Source organism: Odocoileus virginianus, chromosome 1 (genome assembly GCF_023699985.2).
Source record: "Odocoileus virginianus isolate 20LAN1187 ecotype Illinois chromosome 1, Ovbor_1.2, whole genome shotgun sequence".
Taxonomy (NCBI): Eukaryota; Metazoa; Chordata; class Mammalia; order Artiodactyla; family Cervidae; genus Odocoileus; species Odocoileus virginianus.
Genome location: NC_069674.1, coordinates 30,265,903 through 30,290,734, shown reverse-complemented (window position 1 = coordinate 30,290,734; position 24,832 = coordinate 30,265,903). Strand labels below are relative to the sequence as shown.

The window sequence follows — 24,832 nt, the reverse complement described above, 5'->3', positions numbered from 1 at the left end:
TATACAGATCCATAAAATCAAAGAGAATGTGACAACTGAAAATGAAGGCCGACACAAGCATGGTGTATTGCTAACATAATATCAGAAGCATCACTGCTGTTGGTGACAGTTTTCAAAATGGTGAGCAAGTCTCAGGAAAGTTCCTACTGGAGTCCAATCTTCCTTCAATTTACCCAGAACTTGCAGTTCTAGAAAAATAACTTATGAAACCCATGCAAAAAAATACTTTGCATTTTGAAATGAAGAGTTATGCTCTAGGCTCAAATAATTATAAACCAGCTTTACCTACAGAAATGTCCAACTGGGCATTCAAATGTCATGTATGATAGACAACACAGCATGCATCCCAGGATTTCTAGGATCCCTGGAGCACACCCACTAAACAGCAGTGACAACCCCCTAACCACTGAGAAAACCAAAAATCACTCCATTTTCTTTAAATGTCTGCCACGCATTATGACCATCCCTGCTGATAAGCTCCGGTTTAAAATTTGGAATAACTTAAGGAAGCACTGAAGGGAGACAAGATGGGTAGAGAAGAAAAAGACTCAAAAAAAAAATAATAATAATTTTATAAGAAACGCAATCAAGTGTATTATGGGGTTTCGCAGTGAAAAACAGTCTTGATGATGTCAACTCCATGAAGCAGCCTTGAATTTCTAGAAGCAAATACTTAAAGAGCAGAGAACTTAATGATTCTTACAAAATGTGAAATAAGATTAGCAACCTGGGGAGGGTATTTTCCTTACAGAAAAAGTCTGCATGCTGGTGCTGCTGGCAATGGTTTCAGAATCAAGTGTGTCTGACCCCACGTCTCAAATTCCCTTAGTGTTTTCCTCAGCCACAAGAGCACTGTCTCCTGTCTCCTACCCCAGAACCTTGTGATGTGGCCACAAAGGCTGCCAGAGAAGCTAGGCTAGAAAGGTAGCAAAGAGGAGGAAATGAACAGCAAGTAATTAACACTAGCAGCAGGAACAGTACAGATATAATGGCTATAGATGAAAAACTGAGAAATAGAGGGATGAGTATATTACATAAATTAAAAAGGCTAATTGCAGATATGATGCGGATGCGACGGAGATTATCTGTTGCTGCTCTTCAGTTGCCAAGTCACGTCTGACTCTCTGTGACCCCAGGGACTGTGGCCTGCCAGGCTTCTCTGTCCTCCACTATCTCCCAGATTTTGCTCTAAGTCATGTCCACTGAATCCATCATGCTATCTAACCATCTCATCCTCTGCTGCAGAGACTATAACCAAAATCAAGTCACCTAAAATTAGCACAAACATGACAGAAGTTTGTTTCTCTGAGATCTGAGCATGTGGCGGCTCTTCCTTGCAAAGTGATGAGAGCCCCAGGTTCCCCAGAAGTGATGCTCTGTGATCCTCAACAAGTAGCAACCATGTCCTCATCCACATGGCTGATTGAGTGGCTGACTTGGAGATTCCAGCCTGTGGGAAAAAGGGAGGATGTGTCCCTCCTCTGGGAAAGGCCCAGAAGGTTTGCAGATCACTTCTATTCTTGCCCCACTTGCCTGAACTTAGTCTTCTGGCTCTAACCAGCCACCAGAGGCCAAAATAGAGCAGACCCTCTTTTTTTTAAACCATTTGGCTGCACCTCTCAGCTTGTGGGATCTTAGTTTCCCAACCAGGAATAGAACCCTGGCCCAGCAATCAAAGTGGCACATGGCATCCTAACAACTGGACCACCGGGGAATTCCCTGCTTGTTCTCCTGAAGGCCACTGACAACCCTAACAATTCAGGGCAACGATCTGTCTGCCACACACTTGCTTCCAGTCTGCCAAGACTCACGGTCTGCTCTTCTCAGCAAATCTCAGCCACTCATGGCCTGACTTTCTGAATTCTGTAAAGACAAAGACACCGCCTGTGTAATTTCTCCTGAAGACCTATGGTCTCACGGGACTCAGTCCCATTCTCGTGTGTGAGAAATAAAGTCAACATTTCCCCTGGGCTGTGTTCTCGTCCAAAACTCTCTACAGATAATCATGCCCAGTCCCACGGTTAACCAAAAAAAGAAGAAAATGAGAAAAGGCAGCCGTGCTCTTAGCTAAGAAGTCTGTGGACTTACTGCGGTCAACCATCAGAAACCAATAATGGGAAATAACTACACTCCAACTAGAAGCAAGTGAGCCAATTGCCTGCAGGTGAGCTCAACCTCTCTGACTTCCTCCCCTCCCTTCTACAAAAAGTAATGGTTGACATGTGAGGAGGCCGGAGGAGGAAAAGTGGTTTGTGCACCTTATTCCAATGTATAAAGGATGCACCAGAAGAACTAAAAACATCAGAGAGGAGAGTCAAGGGTTCCCATGGGGACTGTAACTGGGGTTGGAGAAGGATGGGAAAGGAGACTGCTTTTTATTGCAAGTTTTGAAAGGCTTGGATTTTTAACCACATAAATAAATTTAAACAGATACAATACCTTATAATTTTCAAAATAACACTACTTCCATATTGTCCATTGTAATATAACCATGAACTTAAAAAATGGTGAGCAAATACTATGGATATCTTCTACTCCCCTTCAGGCTACCACCTTCTTCAAACTGGAACCACTGCCAGGCCTCCACTCTTGCCTTGACGGTCTGTTCTCAAGGCTGGATGACCTCAAGGCGTAAATGATGGTCCCTGGAACTGTGCAATGCAGTGGCACCGGCTACTCTCAGATACAGACCATTTTAGAATGTAAATCAGATCACTTGTTGAACCTGCTCAGTACTCAACAGCTTCATACCTCACTTAAATTCTGACCTTACCACGGCCTAAGCAGGGCTCCCCAACCTCCAGACCACGGAAGGGTACCTCTTGTCAGATCAGTGACAGCATTCTAAAGTGCACAATACACGCAAGGCACCTGAATCATCCCAAAACCATTTCCCCCACCCCCTACTGAAAATCTGTCTTCCATGAAACTGGTTCCTGGTACCAAAAAGGTTGGGGACCACTGGCCTAAAGACCTTACAAAGCTGACCCATGCCAACTTCTCCAGACTCATCACTTCCCACTCGCCCTCTCTCAGCTCCATCCTAGACACCCTAGACCTCAAGCTGCTCTTCATAAGACAAGTTTGTTTATTCCCCTGCAAGGCTCTTTGCACTTGCTATAAATGCCATCTGTCCTGCTCCCCCCACCCCCCATCATAAAGAGGCTCAGTCCTTCACTTCATTCAAGCGCTGCTCAACCACTGTTGGCTCCTTAGAGGCACTCCCTGCCCACCCTACCCGAAATAGCTGCTAATGCCTCCATCCCTCCCCAGAGTCAGTATCTCTTAATATGAATATACACATATGTTAATGATCCGTCTCCTCTACTAGAATACAAGTCTCATGGGGGCTCTCCTGTCTACACCTGTACTCTCAATGCCTAAATTTGGGCCTAGAATACGGTATCTGTTCAAACATAGCCTCAGTATTTGACAGCTAAATGAAATACACTTTACAGAATGAAAATTCTGTACTGAATGAAAATTAAAAGAAAGGAAAACTCTGCAGATCTACTCCATGCCAGGTAATGTGCTAAGGACTTTCCAGAAATTTTATGTAATCTTCACAGCATCTTACTGAGCAAGTATGAGTCATTTTACAGATAGTGTTAGTCGCTCAGTCCTGTCCAATTATTTGTGACCCCATGGACTGTAGCCTACCAGGCTCCTCTATCCATGGAATTCTCCAGGCAAGAATACTGCAGTGGGTTCCCATTTCCTTCTCCAGGGGATCTTCCCAACCCGGGGATTGAAAGCGGGTCTCCAGCATTGCAGGCAGACTCTTTACCAACTGAGCCACCAGGGAAGCCTCATTTTACTGATAAGGAGACAGCAATTTAGAGGACGAGGAAGGGCTGAACCCCACTCTTCTCAGACGAGATTCCCATAAGCATGATAGACACTGGAAGTGGGAAAGTAAAACAAAGAGGAAGGGGACAACAGGGGAGAGATAAATTATCATCAGGCTAAAAAATATTACCAGCCTGATTTCATCCTACTTTTTAAATATTTATTTGGCTATGCCAGGTCTTAGTTGTACCATGTGGGATCCAGCCTACTGAACAGGGATCGAACCCGGGCCTCCTGCATTTGGAGTTCAAAATCCTAGCCACTGGATCCACCACAGAAGTCCTTTATCCCACTTTTTACACATTCCAGCCTTTGCACAAATTCTGAGATCATTTCATTCAAAAGAGATGAACAGCTAAACTTAAGTACCCAACTAATGTCAAAGATTTGCTAGTTGCAGCATATTTCGTGATCTGTCTCAACTGTTCCATATTTGAAACCTAGGTTTATCACTAATAATTTTCATTTCACTTCTATAAAACAAAAGCACAAATACATATGCATGTACATGTACACATTTATATTTGTACAGTGTCCCTCACAAAACAGTCTATGCAAACACTGAAACTTTTGTGTGGCAAAGTCACTGTGTTACAACTCAAGCTGTTCATCAGATGTGAATTCAGCATAGAAAATATAGTTTAGCAATCAACAGTTGAGAAACTGGGCTGTGAAATTCAGCTTCTGAATTGCAATACTGCGGTCATCTCTATACTGCTAAATTCAATTAACATTTTCAATCCCTATCTTATTACACTTGACCTCTGAACATCTGACATCGTTTCCTACCTCCTTCTATTGAAACAGCTCTTCTTAGCTTCTGTGACAAAGGTCATCCTAACTTTCTTATAGACCCGGCTGTTCCTTCTTCACTTCCTTTGCCAATTCAATCTTCCTTCTTGTCTTTTAAATCCTGAAGTTCTTTAAGACTAAGTCATTAAAACCTCTTTACTGGATTCTATTTTGGCCACAGTCGTGCCCATGACTTCGACTACTATCCACAGGACAGTTTTCAAGTTTACCTTTTGAAACCAAATCTTTCCCTTGAGCTCCAAACAACTGTCCTTTGATCTCTACTTATTTGAAGGACCACAGAGTCCGCACCTCACTGATTAGATTTGTGTTGGATTAAGCCATACATCCTCCATCATTTGTCCCAAATATGTGTAAGGAAATAAAAGGGAGAAATAAAATCGAAAGCCTAGGATTCTAGGACGTGGTAATAAAACTCTCGAAATTCTTATGGGATTTTACTCTCAAATCACAAATTTTTCATAATTAGACACTTCATCCTCCTCTTCTATCATTTTAGGTGTGTTGTTCTAATATGTAGAAGCAGTGTGACCCTAGTTGAAGCAGAGATGGAAGAACAAGAATGTGCTTTATCTCAGTCTCCTTACTTAACCACTGCTCAACAACATAGGCAATCCTTCTGGTTAAGGAAACCAGAGCTCACAAATGTAGGTTAGATTTATCCTGTTATATTTCAGAACTGCTCTTGATGATATTCAGTATTTCGTAAGCCTTTTGACTACAGTAGCATTTTGGTCTTAGGCATTTTTCTAGAGAACAGAAATAACATTCTCATCTCCTTAAATAAGATTTGGAATATATTTCCCTAAATTTGTTAAAATAGTAAGAATTCAGGTTTCATGGCAGAATTTAATTTTTCCCATCTTCCAATAAAATATACAGATCCATAAAATTTGTAAAAACACTGCAGACTAAATATAAAATGAAAGCCTACTTTCCAGAGAAATGTCCACTAACTTCAAAATCCATGAAGAAAACTGGAGACACAGCCTCTTAAAACAAGTGTGCTCTGCCCAGTGAATCAAAACATTAAGCACAACCATGAGGAAGGCAAAGTCAAAGTTCCTCAGTCATGTCCAACTCTTTGCGACACCATGGGCCATACAGTCCATGGAATTCTCCAGGCCAGAATACTGGAGTGGGTAGCCTTTCCCTTCTCCAGGGGATCTTCCCAATCCAGGTATTGAACCCAGGTCTCCCACATTGCAGGTGGATTCTATACCACCTGAGCCACCAGGGAAGACCATGAGGAAGACAAAAGATTTATATGTCACTCTACCTGTCCCCAGCTCCAGAACGGGAGAGCTGAAACGCCACACAGCAAAGACAAAATAAAAGGCAAAGGAAACAAAACACTGAAAATAGAAAATGATATTAAATATATCATAGTGGCAATGACTAAAAATGTTTAAAACATTTTTACAAAAAGCAAAGACTAGGTAAAAATTGTAATAATTTTTAATACAAAATAACCTCAAAATGTATATATACATACATGTGTCCATGTGTTTAGTCACTCAGTCATGTCCGACTCTTTGCGACCCCATGGACTGTACCCTGCCAGGCTCCTCTGCCCATGGGGATTCTTCAGGCAAAAATACTGGAGTGAGTTGCCATGCCCTCCTCCAGGGGATCTTCCAAACCCAGGAATCAAACCCAGGTCTCCTGCATTGCAGTCAGGTGCTTTACCGACTTAGCCACCAGGGAAGCCCACATACATACATACACACACAAATAATGTGTATACAAATGCTTGTAAGTATATATAGGTGAACATATGAGTGTGGATGTGTATGTATTCCGGATACCTACAATATATCTGATAAACTCTTCAAAAGAAAGTTGTTGCAATGCTAAAACTGGATAAAACATTGAATAGAATCTTTACTCAACACACTATGAATCAAAGGGAGTTACTTTTTACTGGTAATAGTGTAAAGGTTCCTAAGTATATAAAGAATCCAGCATTAAAATTCATGAATACTTCTAGAAATGCAAGATAAATTGAAAATACAATCAACCCTGGAACAACGCTGGGCTTAGGGGCACTGACCCTTGACACAGTTGAAAATCAGCATATTATTATAGCCAGCACTCCAACTCTCCATTCCTCCATATCTGAGGTTCTGCATAGGCCAATGGTAAATCAGGTAGTACAGTAGTATTTACTACTGAAAAAACTGTGTACAGATGGACCCTGTGCAGTTCGAACCCAGGTTGTTCAAGGGTCAGCTGTCCACATAATTATAGGATAATTTAGTTATTGCAAAGATGACCAGATAGGAAGGGTTACTAAAATAATGCTGATTTAGATATAAAACTTTACATCTTAAAGTCAGACTATGTATATACTAATTTGTAATGTAAAAATACTAGCTATATACAGTGAAATAGCTCAGTGAGCCACACTGACAGCACAATTAGAAATATCTTTGGAAGAAAAGCTATGATCAATCTAGACAGCATATTAAAAAGCAGAGACATTACTTTGCCAACAAAGATCCGTCTAGTCAAAGCTATGGTTTTTTCAGTAGTCATGTATGGAGTGAGAGTTGGACTATAAAGAAAGCTGAGCGCTGAAGAATTGATGCTTTTGAACTGTGGTGTTGGAGAAGACTCTTGAGAGTCCCTTGGACTGCAAGGAGATCAAACCAGTCTAAGGAGATCAGTCCTGAATATTCATTGGAAAGACTGATGCTGAAACTCCAATACTTTGGCCATCTGATGCGAAGAACTGACTCACTACAAAAGACCCTGATGCTAGGAAAGATTGAAGGCAGGAGGAGAAGGGGACGACAGAGGATGAGATGGTTGGATGGCATCACCAATTCGATGGATACAAGTTTGAGTAAGCTCCGGAAGTTGGTGATAGACAGGGAAGCCTGGCGTGCTGCAGTCCATGGGGTCACAGAGAGTCAGACACTAAGCAACTGAGCTAAAAAGAAAACAAAACTTATCACTTGAAATTCTCAGATACTCTTACTAAATACTGGCTCAAGAAAAAACTAAGATCTGTAATAACAGATTTACCAAAAAATAAAACTCCATTATGTGACAAACTGGTCTCAAACCATATCTAGAAGTAAATTCATAGCTTTGAATACTTTCATTCTTACTACAAAGCAGGAAGTAATCCTAATTAAGAATCAAATGAAAGTACTCCTCCCTTATGTCTCCCAACCCCGTTAAGACCTATGATTATGTTTTTATTTTTTTATGTATTTATTATATGATCTATATTAAATTCTATTTTGAATTTATGAAGTTAACATGTATATTTGTAAAAACTATGATATTTGGGATATCTAATGAATTTAAGGGAGGCTAAAAGCTGAAGACTTAACACATTGAATATTGAGAAAAATAAGCAAGCAAATGAGAGAATTATGTCCAAATCTATGTCAGTATACACGAAAATCTAGAAATAGCCAATTTTCTGAAATTATGCATCATCATAATTCAACCTGAAATAAGAAAAAAAATCTAATAGGCTAAGGAAACGAAAAAATAAAAAATAGGTTCTGGATGTAGTTCATGAATTCTTTCTTCCAAAGCCCAAGTATCAGATCATAGAGGATACCCTAGAAATCCAAGTATGGTTTAATAGGAAACCTAGAAATGCATCATATCAGTAAAGTAAAACTAGGCAGTCACTTCAATTGATGCAGAAAAGAAATGTGATAATATTCAAAGTTAATTTCTGATGTTTTATCCTCTTAATGTAATAAAAATAATTATCCTAAAATAAGAATAAGTATTCACTGGCAGAATACTATCAAAAAGAATTCTCAGGAAAGCCTGGACCAAGACAAAAGTACTGATTAGCAAGTACATACACTGTTCTGGACAGTATCAGGACAGTGTCCTGTGAAACACAAGTACAGTTATGGGACAGAACCAGACAGAACTTATCACTACCAGCAGATGATTCACTCACATAGATGAATCTAGAAGAATTAGATACTAGCTATTAAATCAATCAGAAGTGTACTATAATGTAACCAGTTGTAATCAAAAAGGAGTTTTGCATTTATCCATAATAAAATAGAGAAGGCTATCACAATAAAAACAAAAAAAACATGAATGCTTAAGAATAACCTTGATTATAAAGGCAAAGAGTCAATATATTGAAAACTACAAAAAAAATCATGAAGACATAAGAGCCTTAACTGAAAAGATATGCTATGTTCCTAGAAGATTGAATGGAATAAAAAAGTTTCCCAAACAGGATTAATTAAAAATGATAGCATCTAATCCACCCAGTAGGTACTATACTAAGTACTTTATACATCACTTCATTTAATCATAAAAGGAATTCTATGAGGTCATTATTCTCATTTTACAAATGAAAAAGGGCCCAGAAACATGAAATGCCTTGCTCACATGATGAATGAATAGGAAAGAAAGAAGCTCAGGCCTTCTAAAGCCAAGAGTGATTTCCATCAGATGTTAAATTATGGTAAAGTTATAAATATTATGGTACTAGCAATAGGAAAAAGTAGATTAATGAACCAGTCAGTCCTAAAGGAAATCAACCCTGAAGATTCATTGGAAGGACTGACACCAAGAGCTCCAGTACTTTGGCCACCTGATGTGAACAGCCAACTCATTAGAAAAGACTTTGATGTTGGGAAAGATTGAAGGCAGGAGGAGAAGGGGACAACAGAAGATGAGATGGTTGCATAGCATCACTGACTCAACGGACATGAGTTTGAGCAAACTCTGATAATGAAGGATTATCAGAAAAGGCAGAGGGACCAGAGATCAAATTGCCAACATCTGCTGGATAATCAAAAAAGCAAGAGAGTTCCAGAAAAACATCTACTTCTGCTTTATAGACTATGTCAAAGCCTTTGACTGTGTGGATCACAACAAACTGTAGAAAATACTGAAAGAGATGGGAATACCAGACCACCTTACCTGCCTCCTGAGAAATCTGTATGCAGAAATCTAAGAAGCAACAGTTAGCACTGGACATGGAACAACAGACTGATTCCAAATCAGGAAAGGAGTACATCAAGGCTGTATATTGTCACCCTGTTTATTTAACTTATATGCAGAGTACATCATGTGAAATGCCGGGCTGGATGGACAAGCTAGAATCAAGATTGCTGGGAGGAATATCAGTAACCTCAGATATGCAGATGACACCACCCTTACGGCAGAAAGCAAAGTAAAGATCCTCTTGATGAAAGTCAAAGAGGAGAGTGAAAAAGTTGGTTTAAAACTCAACATTCAGAAAACTAAGTTCATGGCATCTGGTCTCATCACTTCATGGCCAACAGATGGGGAAAAAATGGAAACAGTGACAGACTATTTTGGGGGGCTCCAAAATCACTGCAGATGGTGAATGCAGCCATGAAATAAAAAGACGTTGGCTCTTTGGAAAAATTATGACCAACCTAGACAGCATATTAAGAAGCAGAGACATTACTTTGCCAACAAAGGTCTGTCTAGTCAAAGCTATGGTTTTTCCAGTAGTCATGTATGGATGTGAGAGTTGGACTGTGAAGAAAGCTGAGCATTGAAGAATGATGCTTTTGAACTGTGGTGTTGGAGAAGATTCCTGAGAGTCCCTTGGACTGCAAGGAGATCCAACCAGTCCATCCTAAAGGAGATCAGTCCTGAATATTCACTGGAAGGACTGATGCTGAAGCTGAAACTCCAATACTCTGGCCACCTGATGCAAAGAACTGACTCATTTGAAAAGACCCTGATGCTGAGAAAGATTGAAGGCAGGAGGAGAAGGGGACAACAGAGGATGAGATGGTTGGATGGCATCACCAACTCGATGGATAAGAGTTTGAACAAGCTTTGGGAGTTGGTGAAGAACAGGGAAGCCTGGCATGCTGCAATCCATGGGGTCACAAAGAGTTGGACACAAACGAGCCACTGAACTGAACACCTTAGTAATGAAAATAAAGCTTAATCAAAAGTTAAGCTTCAAGAACAGCTGAGCTATTTGGGGAAAAAAGCAAAGTCAACTCCTTGATTCAAACTTTAATTCAAAATGGGAAATTGATTATCTAAGAACATAAATGAGAAATAAGTTTTTAAGAAACTTAAAGATCAACTGAACTATATCTAAAAACAAAATGAAAGGCAGACTACTTTAGGGAGAAAGGTCTCCCTAAAGGAACATACTGATGAAGGGGGCACATTAATAAGTAAAACCATGATCTCAATAGAAAAGTGGGGAAAGGAGATCAGATCATATACATTCATCCTCCTAAGCAATCAGAAATGAGCAAATTAAGTATCATCTCAGCTATCAGATTGAGAAAGATAGCCTTTTAATTATTCATACCCTTTGCCCCAGTAACATTTTCATCATAAAAATTCATTACTAACTTGGAGGTTATAAAATGAAAATATTCAAACCATAAAGTTTACAAAGTGATGTGATAAAATATCAAGAAGCAAAGCAAAGCATCAATGATGCTAAAGTTGAAGGCTCCCAAATGAAAACCAAAGACTTAAGTTACACAGTTGGAGGAAAATGGAGGCTTTCCTTATAACTGTCCACCTAATGTTAGAATTTTGGAAAGAGTACAAAAATAAAGACACTCTCAGGTAAGTCCTTAGTTTGCAATTACTTCACTTAAAATAATTACTTGAGAATGTCTCCTAAAGTTTACTTCTTGAAAAACCCATATACATTCTTAGCACACACACTGAAGAAAAATGCCACCCACTAATGACCTCCTAGGAGCAAATCGCTGCGAAATTCGCTCAGGCATTCATGCTCAGTTACTCAGTCATGTCCAACTCTTTGCAACCCCATGGATTGTAGCCTTCCCCTGTCCACAGAATTTTCCAGCAAGAATACTGGAGTGGGTTGCCATTTCCCACTCCAGGGACTCTTCCTGACCCGGGGATCTTACCTGTGTCTCTTGTGTCTCCTGCATTGGAAAGTGGGTTCTATCCCAGTAAGCCAACTGGGAAGCAGTTAATCATTGCTCAGTGTGAACTCCAACTTGAGGTTTCACTATATTCTGTTTTCCAGTTAATTTTTTAATGAAAAACACTCAGGTTTACCCTGCTGTCTTTTCTGCTGCGAACCTGGCAATCTATCCATAGTTTTGTAACAAATAAATTATACAACTGTTAATGCAGTTTAATGGCCTATAGCATTTCATCAAATTAAAGAACTTTTAAAAGTCCAAATATGCACTGCCTTCCCGCTATTGATTCAATAAAGTGTAAAATACTGACGTGTTTTCTATTCCTTGCTTAGAGTGTCCCTATTACCTTTCCTTCATGTGTAACATGGGTTTAATGATTGAGCAATCTAACTCACTACTGCAAATACTTTCACCTTGCCCAGGTGACACAGACACAAGCTGTAAGCCATTTCCCCGTAGCTTCCCTTTAAAACAGGGCATCTCGTGTCTGATGGTTCACTAGAATCACCTGGAAAGTTTTATGACTATAACCCCAGAGACTGATTCAATTAGTCTGCAGTACAATCAGGATTTTTTTTAAAAGCTCTCCAGATGATTCTAGTGTGCAGCTAATGAGAAGAATCCCAAGTTTTGCTTTTTTGTTTTTGTAAAGAAAGGAAATTGTATCTTTGTGCCTTTCCATGAAGAAGGCTGAACACCAAAGAATTGATGCTTTTGAGCTGTGGTGTTGAAGAAGACTCTTGAGAGTCCCTTGGACTACAAGGAGATAAAACCAATCAAACCTAAAGGAAATCAATCCCGAATATTCATTAGAAGGACTGATGCTGCAGCTTCGATACTTTGGCCACCTGATACAAAGGGCCAACTCACTGGAAAAGACCCTGATGCTGGGGAAGATTGAGGACAGGAGAAGGGACGACAGAGGACAAGACAGTAGGATTTACCACTGACTCAATGGACATGGGTTTGAGCAAGCTCCAGGCAATGGTGAAGGGCATGCAAGGCTGGCATGCTGCAGTCCACGTGGCTGCAGAGAGTCAGCCATGACTGAACAATAACAAAAAGGAAATCATATCAAAATATGTAAGTCACTTAAACACTGGTCCTAAAAACTGTTATAGATTTGAGACAGTTTCATGATTTGATTTTTGAATACTCTTAAAACCTTGGGACTGTATCATCTGTTCTAATGATATCATTAGGTTTTTTTTTTTCCCTAGACTAAAAACTGAAATGGCAGTAACATATGACGAGACCCACCCTCTTTCCCAAAAAAGGTCTAATTTGAAATGCATAAAAAGCAGCACAATAACTCAAGAGGCTTGCCTCATAGAAAATCATAACTGATGGGATTTTCCATTCATAATTCCCATACTTAATAACCTGGCAACTGGCTTTAATTCTGTTTTGAAGGTCTTTAATGACTTTACAAACTATGCTATTTATCTTGTGAGTGTAGAAATGGAGGGAACTGCTTCCACTTAAAACTGCAGAGGGGATACACACAATATTTTATTTTACTTTATAAGCAGTGTATATCAGAAATTATTGCTGATTTCATTTTTGAAAGACGCAAACTCCAACATCACTTAATCCATTTGAGTTCTCATTAGCACAACTCATTCCAACAAATTAAGTGCTGCGGTCCCAAGATACCCTCTGGAGGGATAGATGAATCAGTTGAAACCAGCAGCACTTTTTTTCTCTGAGATACTGTGTAAGTCCAGTCCGAGGTTTCACTTTAAAGTGTGGTTTCCTACTTACTCCCCATAGGACGATGTATTCCCTATTATTAAAAGCAGCAAAAACAATATAACCCATCCCTTCTGTGTTTGCCCCATAAAGAACCAAAGCCTGAGTAGTAAAGCATAAATTATCCCAACTTCCTGAGAGGCTGGACTTTTTAGACTATCAGCTTATCTCCTGGAACCCTGCAAGCAAGAAAGGCACATCATGGGGCTCCCACACTGCCTGTCCCCCTGGATTTGGTCGTGGCATTGGGAAAACCCCTGTGAAGTCATTAGTTATACAGCAGCAGGTATTATCATTTTCATGGCTTTCTTTAGAGAGGGTGGGCTAACCCTCCTGGTGGTGCAATGGCTAAAGACTCCATGCTCCCAATGCAGGGGGCCTGGGTTCGATCCCTGGTCAGGGAACTGTGGAGGGTGGGGTGAGCCCGAGAGGTTTCAAAACACATTTAGGAAGATTAATTTCCAGGAAGAGAAGTCGACTCTTTCCCTCTATATTCTTTCTGCCACCCTATAGCTCACTGAGGGGCTTCCCAGGGGCCTCGGTGATAAAGAATCTGTCCGCCAAAGCAAGAGATGCGAGAGACTGGAGTTTGATCCCTGGATCAGGAAGGTCCCCCTAGAGGAAGAAAATGGAAACCCACTCCAGTATTCTTGCTTGGAAATTTCCAAGGACACAGGAGCCAGGCAGGCTATATAGGCCATGGGGACGGCAAGAGTCGGCAATGACTAAGCCCACACACCTCACTAAGTCTTTGAAACATGAACTAAACCTGACACTTCATGTAACCAACAAGCATTTGCTAGGTTCTTATACACCAGGCCTCAGTCGCATCTTAGGTCCTGAAGATGGCATACCACAGCACTAACGAACAATGACCTCTAGCATAAGGTATGTGATTCCTGGAGTTTATAAATCTAGATTCCACCCCTACCCCCATAAAATTGGCTCTTTCCCCGAGCTTGGATATCACCTAAGCAGTGAGAAGTGGGGTTTTCTTTTGTTGTTGTTGTTGTTTTTAAAGCCACAGAAAATACTCCCATTTCCAAAGAGGGCTAAAAGCAGCCACTTACTGTAGCCTGCCCCTCGCATGCGAGACATGCAGGCAAGACCCCACTGTGTGCTGCTCCAGCCAATACTATTTGCCCATGATGCTCGCTCCGTGATCAGTCTTACCAAAGGAGATTACTTCCCTGCCATCTGCGATTTCACACTATTTGTATACATTTCTCAAACTTAATTAGTGTGGAAAATTATGCAAAGTGGTGGGAGTGATTACATAAGGAGGTTTAAGGAGTTTAGTAAGATTACAGAGACACATAAAAATGCAAAGAACATGGGTATATGAATCCCATGGAGAGTTATCAGGTACCATTTTAATCTTTTAAATTCCTTCTTCATTATTTCTAGTTTAAGATAGTAGGCTTTAATATCTGACTGTCACTAAATTTAATAATGAAAAAGCAACTGACTGACTAAAAACCTATGGAGTGGCCAACCAAAACTTCACATACACACCTGCAATCTGTAAGCCCACAGCTATGAAATATACTTAACCTCTTCTATGGCGGTCATTATGTTCATCAGATTCTCCCCTACCTTCTAACCACTATGGACTGTATTTTTCCTTTAGGGTCTCAATGTTTTCCAAAGACAACCTGCCTTTATGAAGTAAAAACTGATGTCCAAAGACAAATTCCCTTTATTAAGTAATAACTGATTAGCATTATGTTATTGTTTCCTAATTTCAACACTGATTCCACCTTTAACCAATGATCTGGAATCATCCAAGGTTCATCATTATCTGTTAACTGATGGAGCAAAGATTACGTAAATAAGCAGAGACTGAAGCATCAGTCACAACTGAAGTCATTCTGCCACTGGCTGCTTGTTACTTCACATTCGTATCATGTGCGAACCATTTAGGCGGTGTGACCACCTCGTGAAAGCTTTGTCAATGTCTCCTCTACACTCACTCACAGAATTTTCTGTAAAGTACTGAGTTAGACTGGCATAAGCCAACCACCATTATTATTCTAAGCTGAAATTTCCCAGCCAAAAGCAAAGACAGACATGTTTTAGTCAACCGAGTTTAATGCCACTACGATTTTTCAATTCATGGATACAACCTCTTGGTAGCTTTGTGGGCCATTTTAGCCAAGTGGGAAAACAAAAATCACCGCAGCTCAGTTGGTTCACAGAAACTCAACCAACTCACTCAATCTAATAGCAAGAGAGCTTTGACCGCCAGAATAAGACTACTACCATCCTGTGATTAATTTTCTTCTCTTAAAGATGAAGACCCTTTCAGATCTCAATTTCTCTGTTTCTAAATTCTCAAGTTAGGAGGAGTGAGTAAGCAGCAATATGCACTTCAATGACAACAATTTAAGCTATTAAATCCTTTAACTAGATGTCTATTTCAAGATACAGAATAAAAATATACAATGGATTAGTGATTTTGCAATTATCCTGTTACTTCTTTTATATAACCCAACTGTATAATTCAAGACAAAGTTTCCGGCATTAATTACTGGCTTGAGCATCAAATTCACAGGAATATAGTTAAATTCCCATTTCATTTTGTCCTAGGAGGGAACCCGACTGCCAAGAATTACTCCAGCTCCCTTCAGCAAGAAACATGCTTAAAGAAAAAGTGTGGGGCTTTTTGAATAAGGGGAAACACTTAAGTTGTTTGGGGGCCTCCCCCCTTAAGAATACTTCACAAAAGTTTATCTGACAGCATTCAATGCTCACTATCTGGGAAACAAATTTCCAAGTGTTCTTGCACAGAACACAAACAGTTCTACTTTTTTTTTTTTTTTTTTTTGCTGTTTGTAATTATTGTTGATGATGTCTGAATGATGTTATAAAAAATTATTTCCTCAGCGGTATTGTGACTGCACCTGTTTGCCAATTCAAATAATTTCTGGAAAAACATCCTATTTAAACAAGAGGAGTCAGAGAAATCTCTACTATTTGAACAAGCAAGGGAGTGTTTGTTTTATTAACAAAATGCAACAAGTATGCACAGTAAGAATCAGATACCAGCAAGTGACATTGCAAAAGCATCTTCAGTGACAATATTCCAGATAGGAATAGTCTCTTGGTTTCATTACACATTATTTTTATACTTTAATACCAAAAATAAGGTTAGATGCAATATGAATGGATGTACTGGAGACTGGATGATAGTCATAAACTTAATATAACTGAACATACATCAAAATTTAGTTATAATTTTAGAGTAGTTACTGAAGTTGAAAGTCACTTGATCTACAGAGTTGAGAGGCAGAGGGACTGCAATGCAACCCAATGCAAGCAAAAGAGAACAGCATGGTACTTACCTGAGAGCAGAATGGAAGGTTCCAAGAATTCCACAGGGAACTCCCTCCAAACTGACCTCAGGAATGGTGGCTCCGATCATGCCAGTTGTTTAGGGAATAGGACATGTTACTCAAACACGTCTCCAAAATAAGAGGCCTGTCTGGATCCCAAGCTTTCTTTTCCAGCTCTAGCATTCTGTGACTGAGTTACCTAGAGGGTTAGGCACCTGAAGGGTCTGGGTAATTAGTCTCCAAGTGTACAGAATCATCCCATAAGCATGCCCAAAGAGTGACTCCGAACAGCTGCTTGGTTTAGACTTGTTTTAGAGAAGCTGGGTAAATGGGGGTGAAGGGTAATCGGTAGACCGCAATTTACTCTGAAATACAGCCTTTCACAAGTCAATTCACAAGTGCTCCAAATTTCTAAGAAATGCCTCACATTCTGAGGTTAATGCTTCAGAAAACAAATCTCTGTGCAACCAGGCATGCTTTGGGCAAATTACAGCCTCTCTGGGTCTTCATATCCTGCCCCAAGCTAAGGCAACTGTTGCCGGTTTCCAGCGAACCTTCTAGGTTCACATTCTATTAAGAGGGTTTCTTAGTTTCTATTGAAAACATATACCCAATTAGGGGAATTTGAGTCATTACTTTTGTCCGCTACAAAATTAGACTCCTGGGGTCTTGTTTCAAAACTAAAGCTGGCATGCGTTTCATCTGAAACAAATGCCTTACCTCTTTGGGAATGGCGGGGGTGTGTAGTGCGTTGTTTTGAGTGGTCATGAACCAATCCTATTTTTCATCAATAGCATGTTCATTAAGGCCTGCCTGGACCAGTATTAGTAACCCACAGCCACTCTCCAAGCTGCACATTCTTCTGCCTTAGGATTTGACGTTCTAGTTGTACAGGAAAACTTGTCAGGTTAGCTTTGTTTGGGGGAACATTTCTATACCTTCTCCCTAGGGAAGACTTCCCTCTGGCTCAGATCCCACGCTCATTCAGAACCCGGGTAAAGCCCTGCTCTAGCAGAAACTAAGTGGACAGGAAAGCACCACCTTTGTTTTGAAATTAAAGTTGACAGGAGTTGCGTCCTGATCCGGCAGGGGCCGAGCTCGCCGGGTGCAGGAGTCGCACCGCCGGGCTGGTTTCGGCCCCATGGATGCCAAACTGACCGCTTCTACCAACCATGGGGGAGAAGGCGCGTCCGCGGCAACCGGATACCCGGCGGGCTAAAGAACTGTACCCCCCACACCCCCCCCCCACACACACCCCAAAGAGTCCCTTGCCCTCCAAAAGTAACAAAAACACAGTGTCCTGCAGAAGGACAGCGGACAGGGGCCCCAGAGTTCCACCAGGAGAAAAGCCCAGGGAGGAAGAAGTGGAGGTTGGAAACGCCGGGTCCTGCAAGCAACTCACCTTCTGCTGTCTCCGGGCCATGTCGGTGGGCTGCTTGGCATTGAAGGGGTACGCGATGCACCTCACGACGAAAACATACAGCTGCAGACGGATCCTCCGCTCCTGCTCCTCGTCCAGCTGCCGTTCAGGTTCGTCTCGCCCCTCGCTCAGCATCGAGGGGCTCGGGCTCACGGGTCTGGCCGCGCCGCCACCCGCGCGCCCCGCCGCGTCCCGCCGCCCTTCCCGAGCCGGGGCCGGCGGCGCTCGCTGCGAGCCGCCGGCAGCCACCAGCACATCGCGGCTCTCCTCTTCCAGCCCCTCGTCCGACTCCTCTTCGCTGGAAGACGGGTCCAGCATGGTGCTCGGGGCGCCCCGCCGCGCGATCCGCGGCCCCCTAGGCGCCTCACTCTCGGCGGCTGCGCCCGCGGGTCTGCACGAGCTGAGCGGCTGGCAGCTGCGACCGCAGAACGAAAGGGAAACTGACCGAGGCTTTCCGGACACGTCGAGTTGGACCCAGGAGTGTTTCCTACCACCAGGGCGAAAGGGGCGGGCGGGGGCCGCCGGGATTAAATAGGCGGAGTTAACGTCGGGAGTGAGCCCGAGCGCCTCGTGAACTGCTCAGCGGGCCGGGGCCCCGCCGCCCTCTTGGTTCTCCAACCTCCGCCGGCCGAGGCGCGGCCGCCCGAGCGCCCCGGCGCAGGTGGGGAACCTGTGGCGCCTACAACAAGCAACACGTGGAATGGAATGTTGAGGAGCGGGCGCGGGGCCGCGGAGTGCGCGTGCGCGCGCCGCCGCCGAGACCCGGGCAGAGTGCCTGGGTGGGTGCCAGGCGCGCGACTCGCAAAGATACGGAGGCGCTCAGCTTAGTGGTTCTGCGTGCGCCCACCTGGGATCTTTAGATGGCCGTGACCTCGCCATCACCACCTTTCTTTTCTTCCGCAAGCTTTCTGAGGCACAGGCGGACAGGGGGCCAGGAGAGCTGCCCCCTTTCACCTCCCCAGGTGAGGGGAACGGCCAGAACGGGAGTCTCCGACCTGAAATTGATACCTAGGATTGAACCCCAGCGCGGAAAAGTGCGGCCGGAGCCGTTTACCTCCAAATAACGTTGGGAAGAGACTTTATAAAGTCTCTTGCCCTGCTGCTGTCCGACGCTATGGTGAAGTCCATATCGTAAAAGTCAGAGGAATGTTCTTGAAAAGAAAAGCAAAAACAAAACGCGAGAGGCTTTCTTTTTAAACCGTCTTTATTCCTGTAGATGCATGAGCAAGATCGGTTTTGTATTTGCGAAATGGCAGTCTGATTCAGCTCTATAATAATCACATAGCTTGATCATTTTCTGGGTTGGGATGCATTTGACTCAAGACAGGTGTGCAGTGTAGACATTTATTTAGTAAATATTTGAGCGCACGCCGGGTGTCCAGTGCTGTTAGCGTTTGGAAGAGCCCGCAGCGCACTGAAGCACACGCTTGGTCACTGTTGGTTCCGGCCTCAAGTGGGCGTCTCGTTGCAGCACCCGAAGCCTGTCTTATCTGCGCAGATTTCTCAGTCCCGGTGTTAGAACCACCTAGGAATTTCTTTCTGTGATTTTTCCGGTGTTCTTAATCTGGACAAAGAAGGAAATAGGGAAAACAGTGCCTTCAACTCAAGGTGCAGTGTGCAGTGGCCAAATTGGCGGGGAAGCAATTGAAGCTTACTGCAATTATCACCGGGCAGGTAAAACTTCCGGCTCTGAGCTTGTCTACCCCGTGGCCAAATAGGAGCTTTTGGTTTTTGCAGCCACTTCCACAGTTAAGTATCCATGAGGGAGCCTTTCCTTCAGCATTCACTCATAGTCTCCTTAGACGTAGAAAAACAAAAAGGCATTTACTTTGGGGGAAACTTGCCTATTTATCAATCCTTGATGATGCCCACCGTGATAAAAGGTGTTTCCTGAGGGTGTGACACCTCAGTTGCTCAGCTGGCCGAGCTCAAACTGCCAAGAAACACAAATCTCAAAAACTGATGTATTTAAAGACAGTGTTTCATTTTTGGCAGGGTATATCATAAATAACAAGCTTATTCATTTAAGTTATAGTGTCTAATGCTGTATACATTACATTTGGCAAAGTTTTGTACATGTACTTGGCGAATAACATCACCAAAGTAGCCTTTTGAGATAGGTGATGAGGATTATTAGTTACAGTGCTTTGTACCAGGTACTGCTCTAAGCCCTTTACAGACCTGATCACATTTATTTTTAGTTCCATTGTACAGATAAGGATCCTGAGACTTAAACAACCCTTTCATGCAGAACCAACAACTAATAAAACTAGGACACAACAGACTGAATCTTTTCTAATTCCAAATAGTAGCTTTTATTACAATTTGTCTAATTATAAATAAACATATTAAATGTATGATGTTTATTAAATGGATAACTTAAATAAGAATTTAATCCCTAGGCATACAAAAGTGTAATTTATAGAGAGCAGCTTTATCGCCCTTCCTTTTCTTGCCAAGGAAAGGTATTTTTTGTTTCCTTTATTAATTAGTTAAAATTGCTTGATGTGATAGCTTATTATTCTCTTCCTATTAAAAAATGGTTATTGAATTAAAGATTCCCCAAGCCTTGGAAATCCCACTGGAAAATACCTAGTAATTTGTAGAATAACATACAGTGTCTATAAAGATGAAAATGGCTTAAAGGGCATAAATTAAAGAAATATTCAAAACAACAAAGAGACTGTTTAAGAATTTAACTAATGAAACTTATATTGGTTAAGAAATTAACATTGTTGAAACTATGCAGGGTATATTTAGAAGAATCAGAGATAGTCTCTGACCTTTAGAAAATTACAGGTTAGGGAATGACAGAGGAGAAAAACATTCATTGAAAAAAACAGAAAATAAATATTAGAACTGCAATCCAGTGATAGGTCTGATAACCTGGCAGATAATGGTAATATAGAGAAAAAATACCTTATTCAAGTTTGAGTAAGGGAAGACTTCCCATACGCTTGATAGGTGTTTTGAAGAATGATTTTTTTTTCCATTTATTTTTATTAGTTGGAGGCTAATTACAACATTGCAGTGGTTTTTGTCATAGATTGAAATGACATACTCCTATTGGAGTGAGGGCACTATAGACCATGAAACCACATTTGCAAAGGTATGAAATTGTTTTCCACATCTGGAGAACTGCAAACAAATTAGCATGCCCCAAATAAAGGCTACATATTAAGACGGGAAATATGAGGCTAGAGAGCAGACAGAGGCAAATTCAGCCTTGAGCAGAAGAACGGTGGGCAGATGTCCATGCCCTTGTATGCCATGCTTTGGAATTTATGTCTTGAAGAAAATGGGAATACACACAAAGTAAACAGTAAGGTACAACATGAGGTGATCTGTAACTCTCAAGAGTCAGTCTGGAGCAATACAAGGGCAGGAAAACAAGATGCAGGATACCACTGAGATTAGTTACCAAAGAAATCTGGGACAGACACAATGAGAGCTTGAATTTAAGATGGAAATGAGCAAGGGAGGAAAGCTTAAGAGATGGACAAAGGAATTAATGAAACATGTATGAGATGCTGAGGAAGAGGGTCAAGGGTAGACTATGATTCCCAGGATATTCCCATCATTCCTATGATGACAAACAGAACAGATGAAATATGAACTTCTAGGGGATATGTAAGTATGGAGAAACATCAAGTCTTGAGGAGCTTATCAGAGTGCTCCTAGACCCATTTGCAAATGCAAACCTGTTACTCACACCTGGGCAAAGAAATCATCAGCATGTTGGTGGTAGTTGAAGTTGCAGGTATGGATGATGAGGTCCGGAACATGCGTTCATGGTGAGAAGATGGCCAATGATGCATCTATGAGGAACCCTCCCTACCTCTCCTCCTAAATAGAGATGGTTTGAAGAAAAGGAATCTGAAAAGAAAACCTGATCTTTAAGAATAAATAGAGCTCTAATAATTTTTAATTAACATTTTCAATTCTGTGCTTACACGAATGTTCTTGCCAAATTTCTACCTTTAATATTACCTTTTTAGGTAATTATAACATCAGTTGATGCTCTGGGATAATTGAATAAATGATGCCTAACTAACATAAGACTATGATTGCTTTATGCCATTTCATAAATACACAAAATTCACTTTAGTCAATGATTCATTTTTATTTTTGTCAAGATGAGCATAAAAACAAATGGAAGTTATACTGCTTTTTAATGAAACACCTCTAATGCTAGGGTAACATGGATGTACAGTATAAAATAGAATATCAAACACATTTTGGCAACAATATTTAAGGAAACAGGTGTGTGACCTGAATAGCTATAGGTGGTCTGTTTTCTAGTTGAGAATTGATTTGTGCATTTGACCTGAGAGAAAGGTATTAACTCTTTCAAGTCACAGATGAAATCATAATTTCACTGAACAGACATTTTGGGGGCACCCACTCTAGGCTATGCACTATTCTGAGTAGATAGAAACAGTAAAATTTAGTCCCTGAGGGGGTGCATGTGAAACAGACATGAACAAAATAAGAAGTTATGGTAATATATGCTCCTGTGGTAATAGAGAAAAAATTCACAAAATATTCCTTAAGTGTTTTGGATGTCTATTATTTTTTGTAGTTATAGCTAAAATTATATTACAACAGACAGAGGAATCTTTTTCAGGTCAAATGGAAGGACCAGTTTCATAAATATGTATGAGAAAAATGTCAACTCACAAACCTAATAAAAAAGTATGCATTTGTAAAAGTGAGATAAAAACAACACATTTTTTGAAACTTTTAAGATGAGTATATCTTATGAGGCAGTAATCCTCCTGGCAACTTCATTGAAATCCCTCTACTTCCTTTGCTTTTCCTTTTTTTCACCTTTTTCAGCTTTTTCTTTCTCACCTTTCAAGTTAGAATTTGAATCCTAGCAAAGATTGTTCTGTGACCCCGCCCCACACACACACTTTTTACAAATAAAGGGCAAAAATATATGCAGATGATCAGCACAAATCAGAAAAATTAGTAGTCTACACTGTTACACATGCCAGATACTGTTAAACTTTTGTTGTGAAGATTAAATAAGATAATATATCCAAAGTACTAAAAGATTATCCAGTAAAGAGTAAATGGGCTTCGCTGTGACTCAGATGGTAAAGAATTCGCCTGCAATGCTGGAGACCTGGGTTCGATCTCTGGGTTGGGAAGATCCCCTGGGGGAGGAAATGGCAACCCGCTGCAGTATTCCTGCCTGGAGAATCCCCATGGACAGGGGAGCCTCGTAGGCTACAGCTTATGGGGTCACAAAGAGTCAGATCCAACTGAGTGCCTAAGCAGCAGCGTAGAGTAAATGCCAAGTACTTTATTGTTATTGTAATTACTTTATTATGTAGCTCACTTTAAACTGTAGAACCATAGAAATAAATTGTAGATAAATTAGTAAATGGTTCAATGCATTTATTTATTGATTTTTTTACATAGCTTATAGTTTGTATGTCTAAATTATTTGCCTTGAAACAACCGAACTAAAAGAACTTCCAAATATGGTCAGGGATTTTATTAAAATACTAAAGATTTCATAATTTTTATAAGAAGGTTTGAGCCCACAATAGGAAGTTACTTTCATTCTGTTCCTATTCAGTCTGTCAGCATTCAACAATGATTGATTACAGTTACATTTTTTAATTTCCATTTTATAAGAAATTTGGAGGAGGTAGCAGAAATGAGCTTGTTGTAAAGTACAGGGAATAAAGAAAGGTAAAAGCATATTTTGACCTACGGGCCCAAAATGTCATGAGAAAAGTCTTGCATTAATTCAAGATGTATAATATATGTGATGATAATTAAGATCTAGAGAAGCAGGTACTTGTCCTACAAGAATGTGTTTGTGTTTTAAATGTTAATAGAGATACAAACTATTTTGTGGAAATGGATAAAATCTAGTAATTATGCTCATAAATAGATAAAGCAATAAATGGAAATTTTTTTCCCTCTAGCTTTCACAGTTTTATTTTTTTTCACTTTTATTGACTTTGTTGTTAAACACATTTTCTGCTAGTCAATGCAACTTATTGAGTGCCTAGACTATATTAAACACTGTACTAGGACACTGTAAAGAAAGCATTGTGTTGATTGGCCAGGAATTCAACCAATGTCTCAAGAGATGAAGATTCTAGTCCCACTAAAAAAAAAAAAAAAAATACTTTAGAACGTTTCAACAATAATGCTCAGGAAAATTAAATTGAAATCGAGTTTTTACCAGAGAAAACTATAAGGGACAGTCTATTAATTTTGAGCAGGGAGAGTAAGAATATGTCTTTATTAACTATTTACTATTACCATGGTCTCAAACAGGGACCAGATATTCTAGCTGGTTTTAGAAAAGGCAGAGGAACCAGAGATCAAATTGCCAACTTTCACTGGATCATCAAAAAAGCAAGAGAATTCCAGAAAAAACATCTATTTCTACTTTATTGACTATGCCAAAGCCTTTGTGCTGATCACAACAAGCTGTGGAAAATTCTTAAAGAGAAGGGAATACCAGACCACCTGACTTGCCCTTTGAGAAATCTGTATGCAGGTCAAGAAGCTACAGTTAGAACTGGACATGGAACAACAGACTGGTTCCAAATAGGAAAAGGAGCACTTCAAGGCTGTATATTGTCACCCTGCTTATTTAACTCATATGCAGAGTACATCATGAGAAACGCTGGGCTGGATGAAGCAGAAGATGGAATCATTTCATCTCACATTACTTTTTAAATGTGTACCCAAGGATTGAGACTTTTTTAAATCAATATTTTTTTTTA

The 24,832-nt window shown here is 40.7% G+C and overlaps 1 protein-coding gene across 10 annotated transcripts in view; it reads right to left on the bottom strand.

Annotated features, from left to right (window-relative positions):
* CADPS2 (calcium dependent secretion activator 2) overlaps positions 1 to 19,416 on the bottom strand; it is a 545,582-nt gene extending 526,166 nt beyond the window's left edge. The window contains exon 1 of one of the 10 annotated variants that reach the window (XM_070466441.1): positions 18,057 to 19,416. In XM_070466441.1, the coding sequence (XP_070322542.1) occupies positions 18,057 to 18,392 (336 nt within the window). In that variant the 5' untranslated portion in view covers positions 18,393 to 19,416. The remainder of the gene's footprint in view (positions 1 to 18,056) is intronic. The other 9 variants (XM_070466414.1, XM_070466410.1, XM_020909458.2 and 6 more) reach the window with 9 other exon arrangements.
* Between the last annotated feature and the right edge of the window lie 5,416 nt (positions 19,417 to 24,832).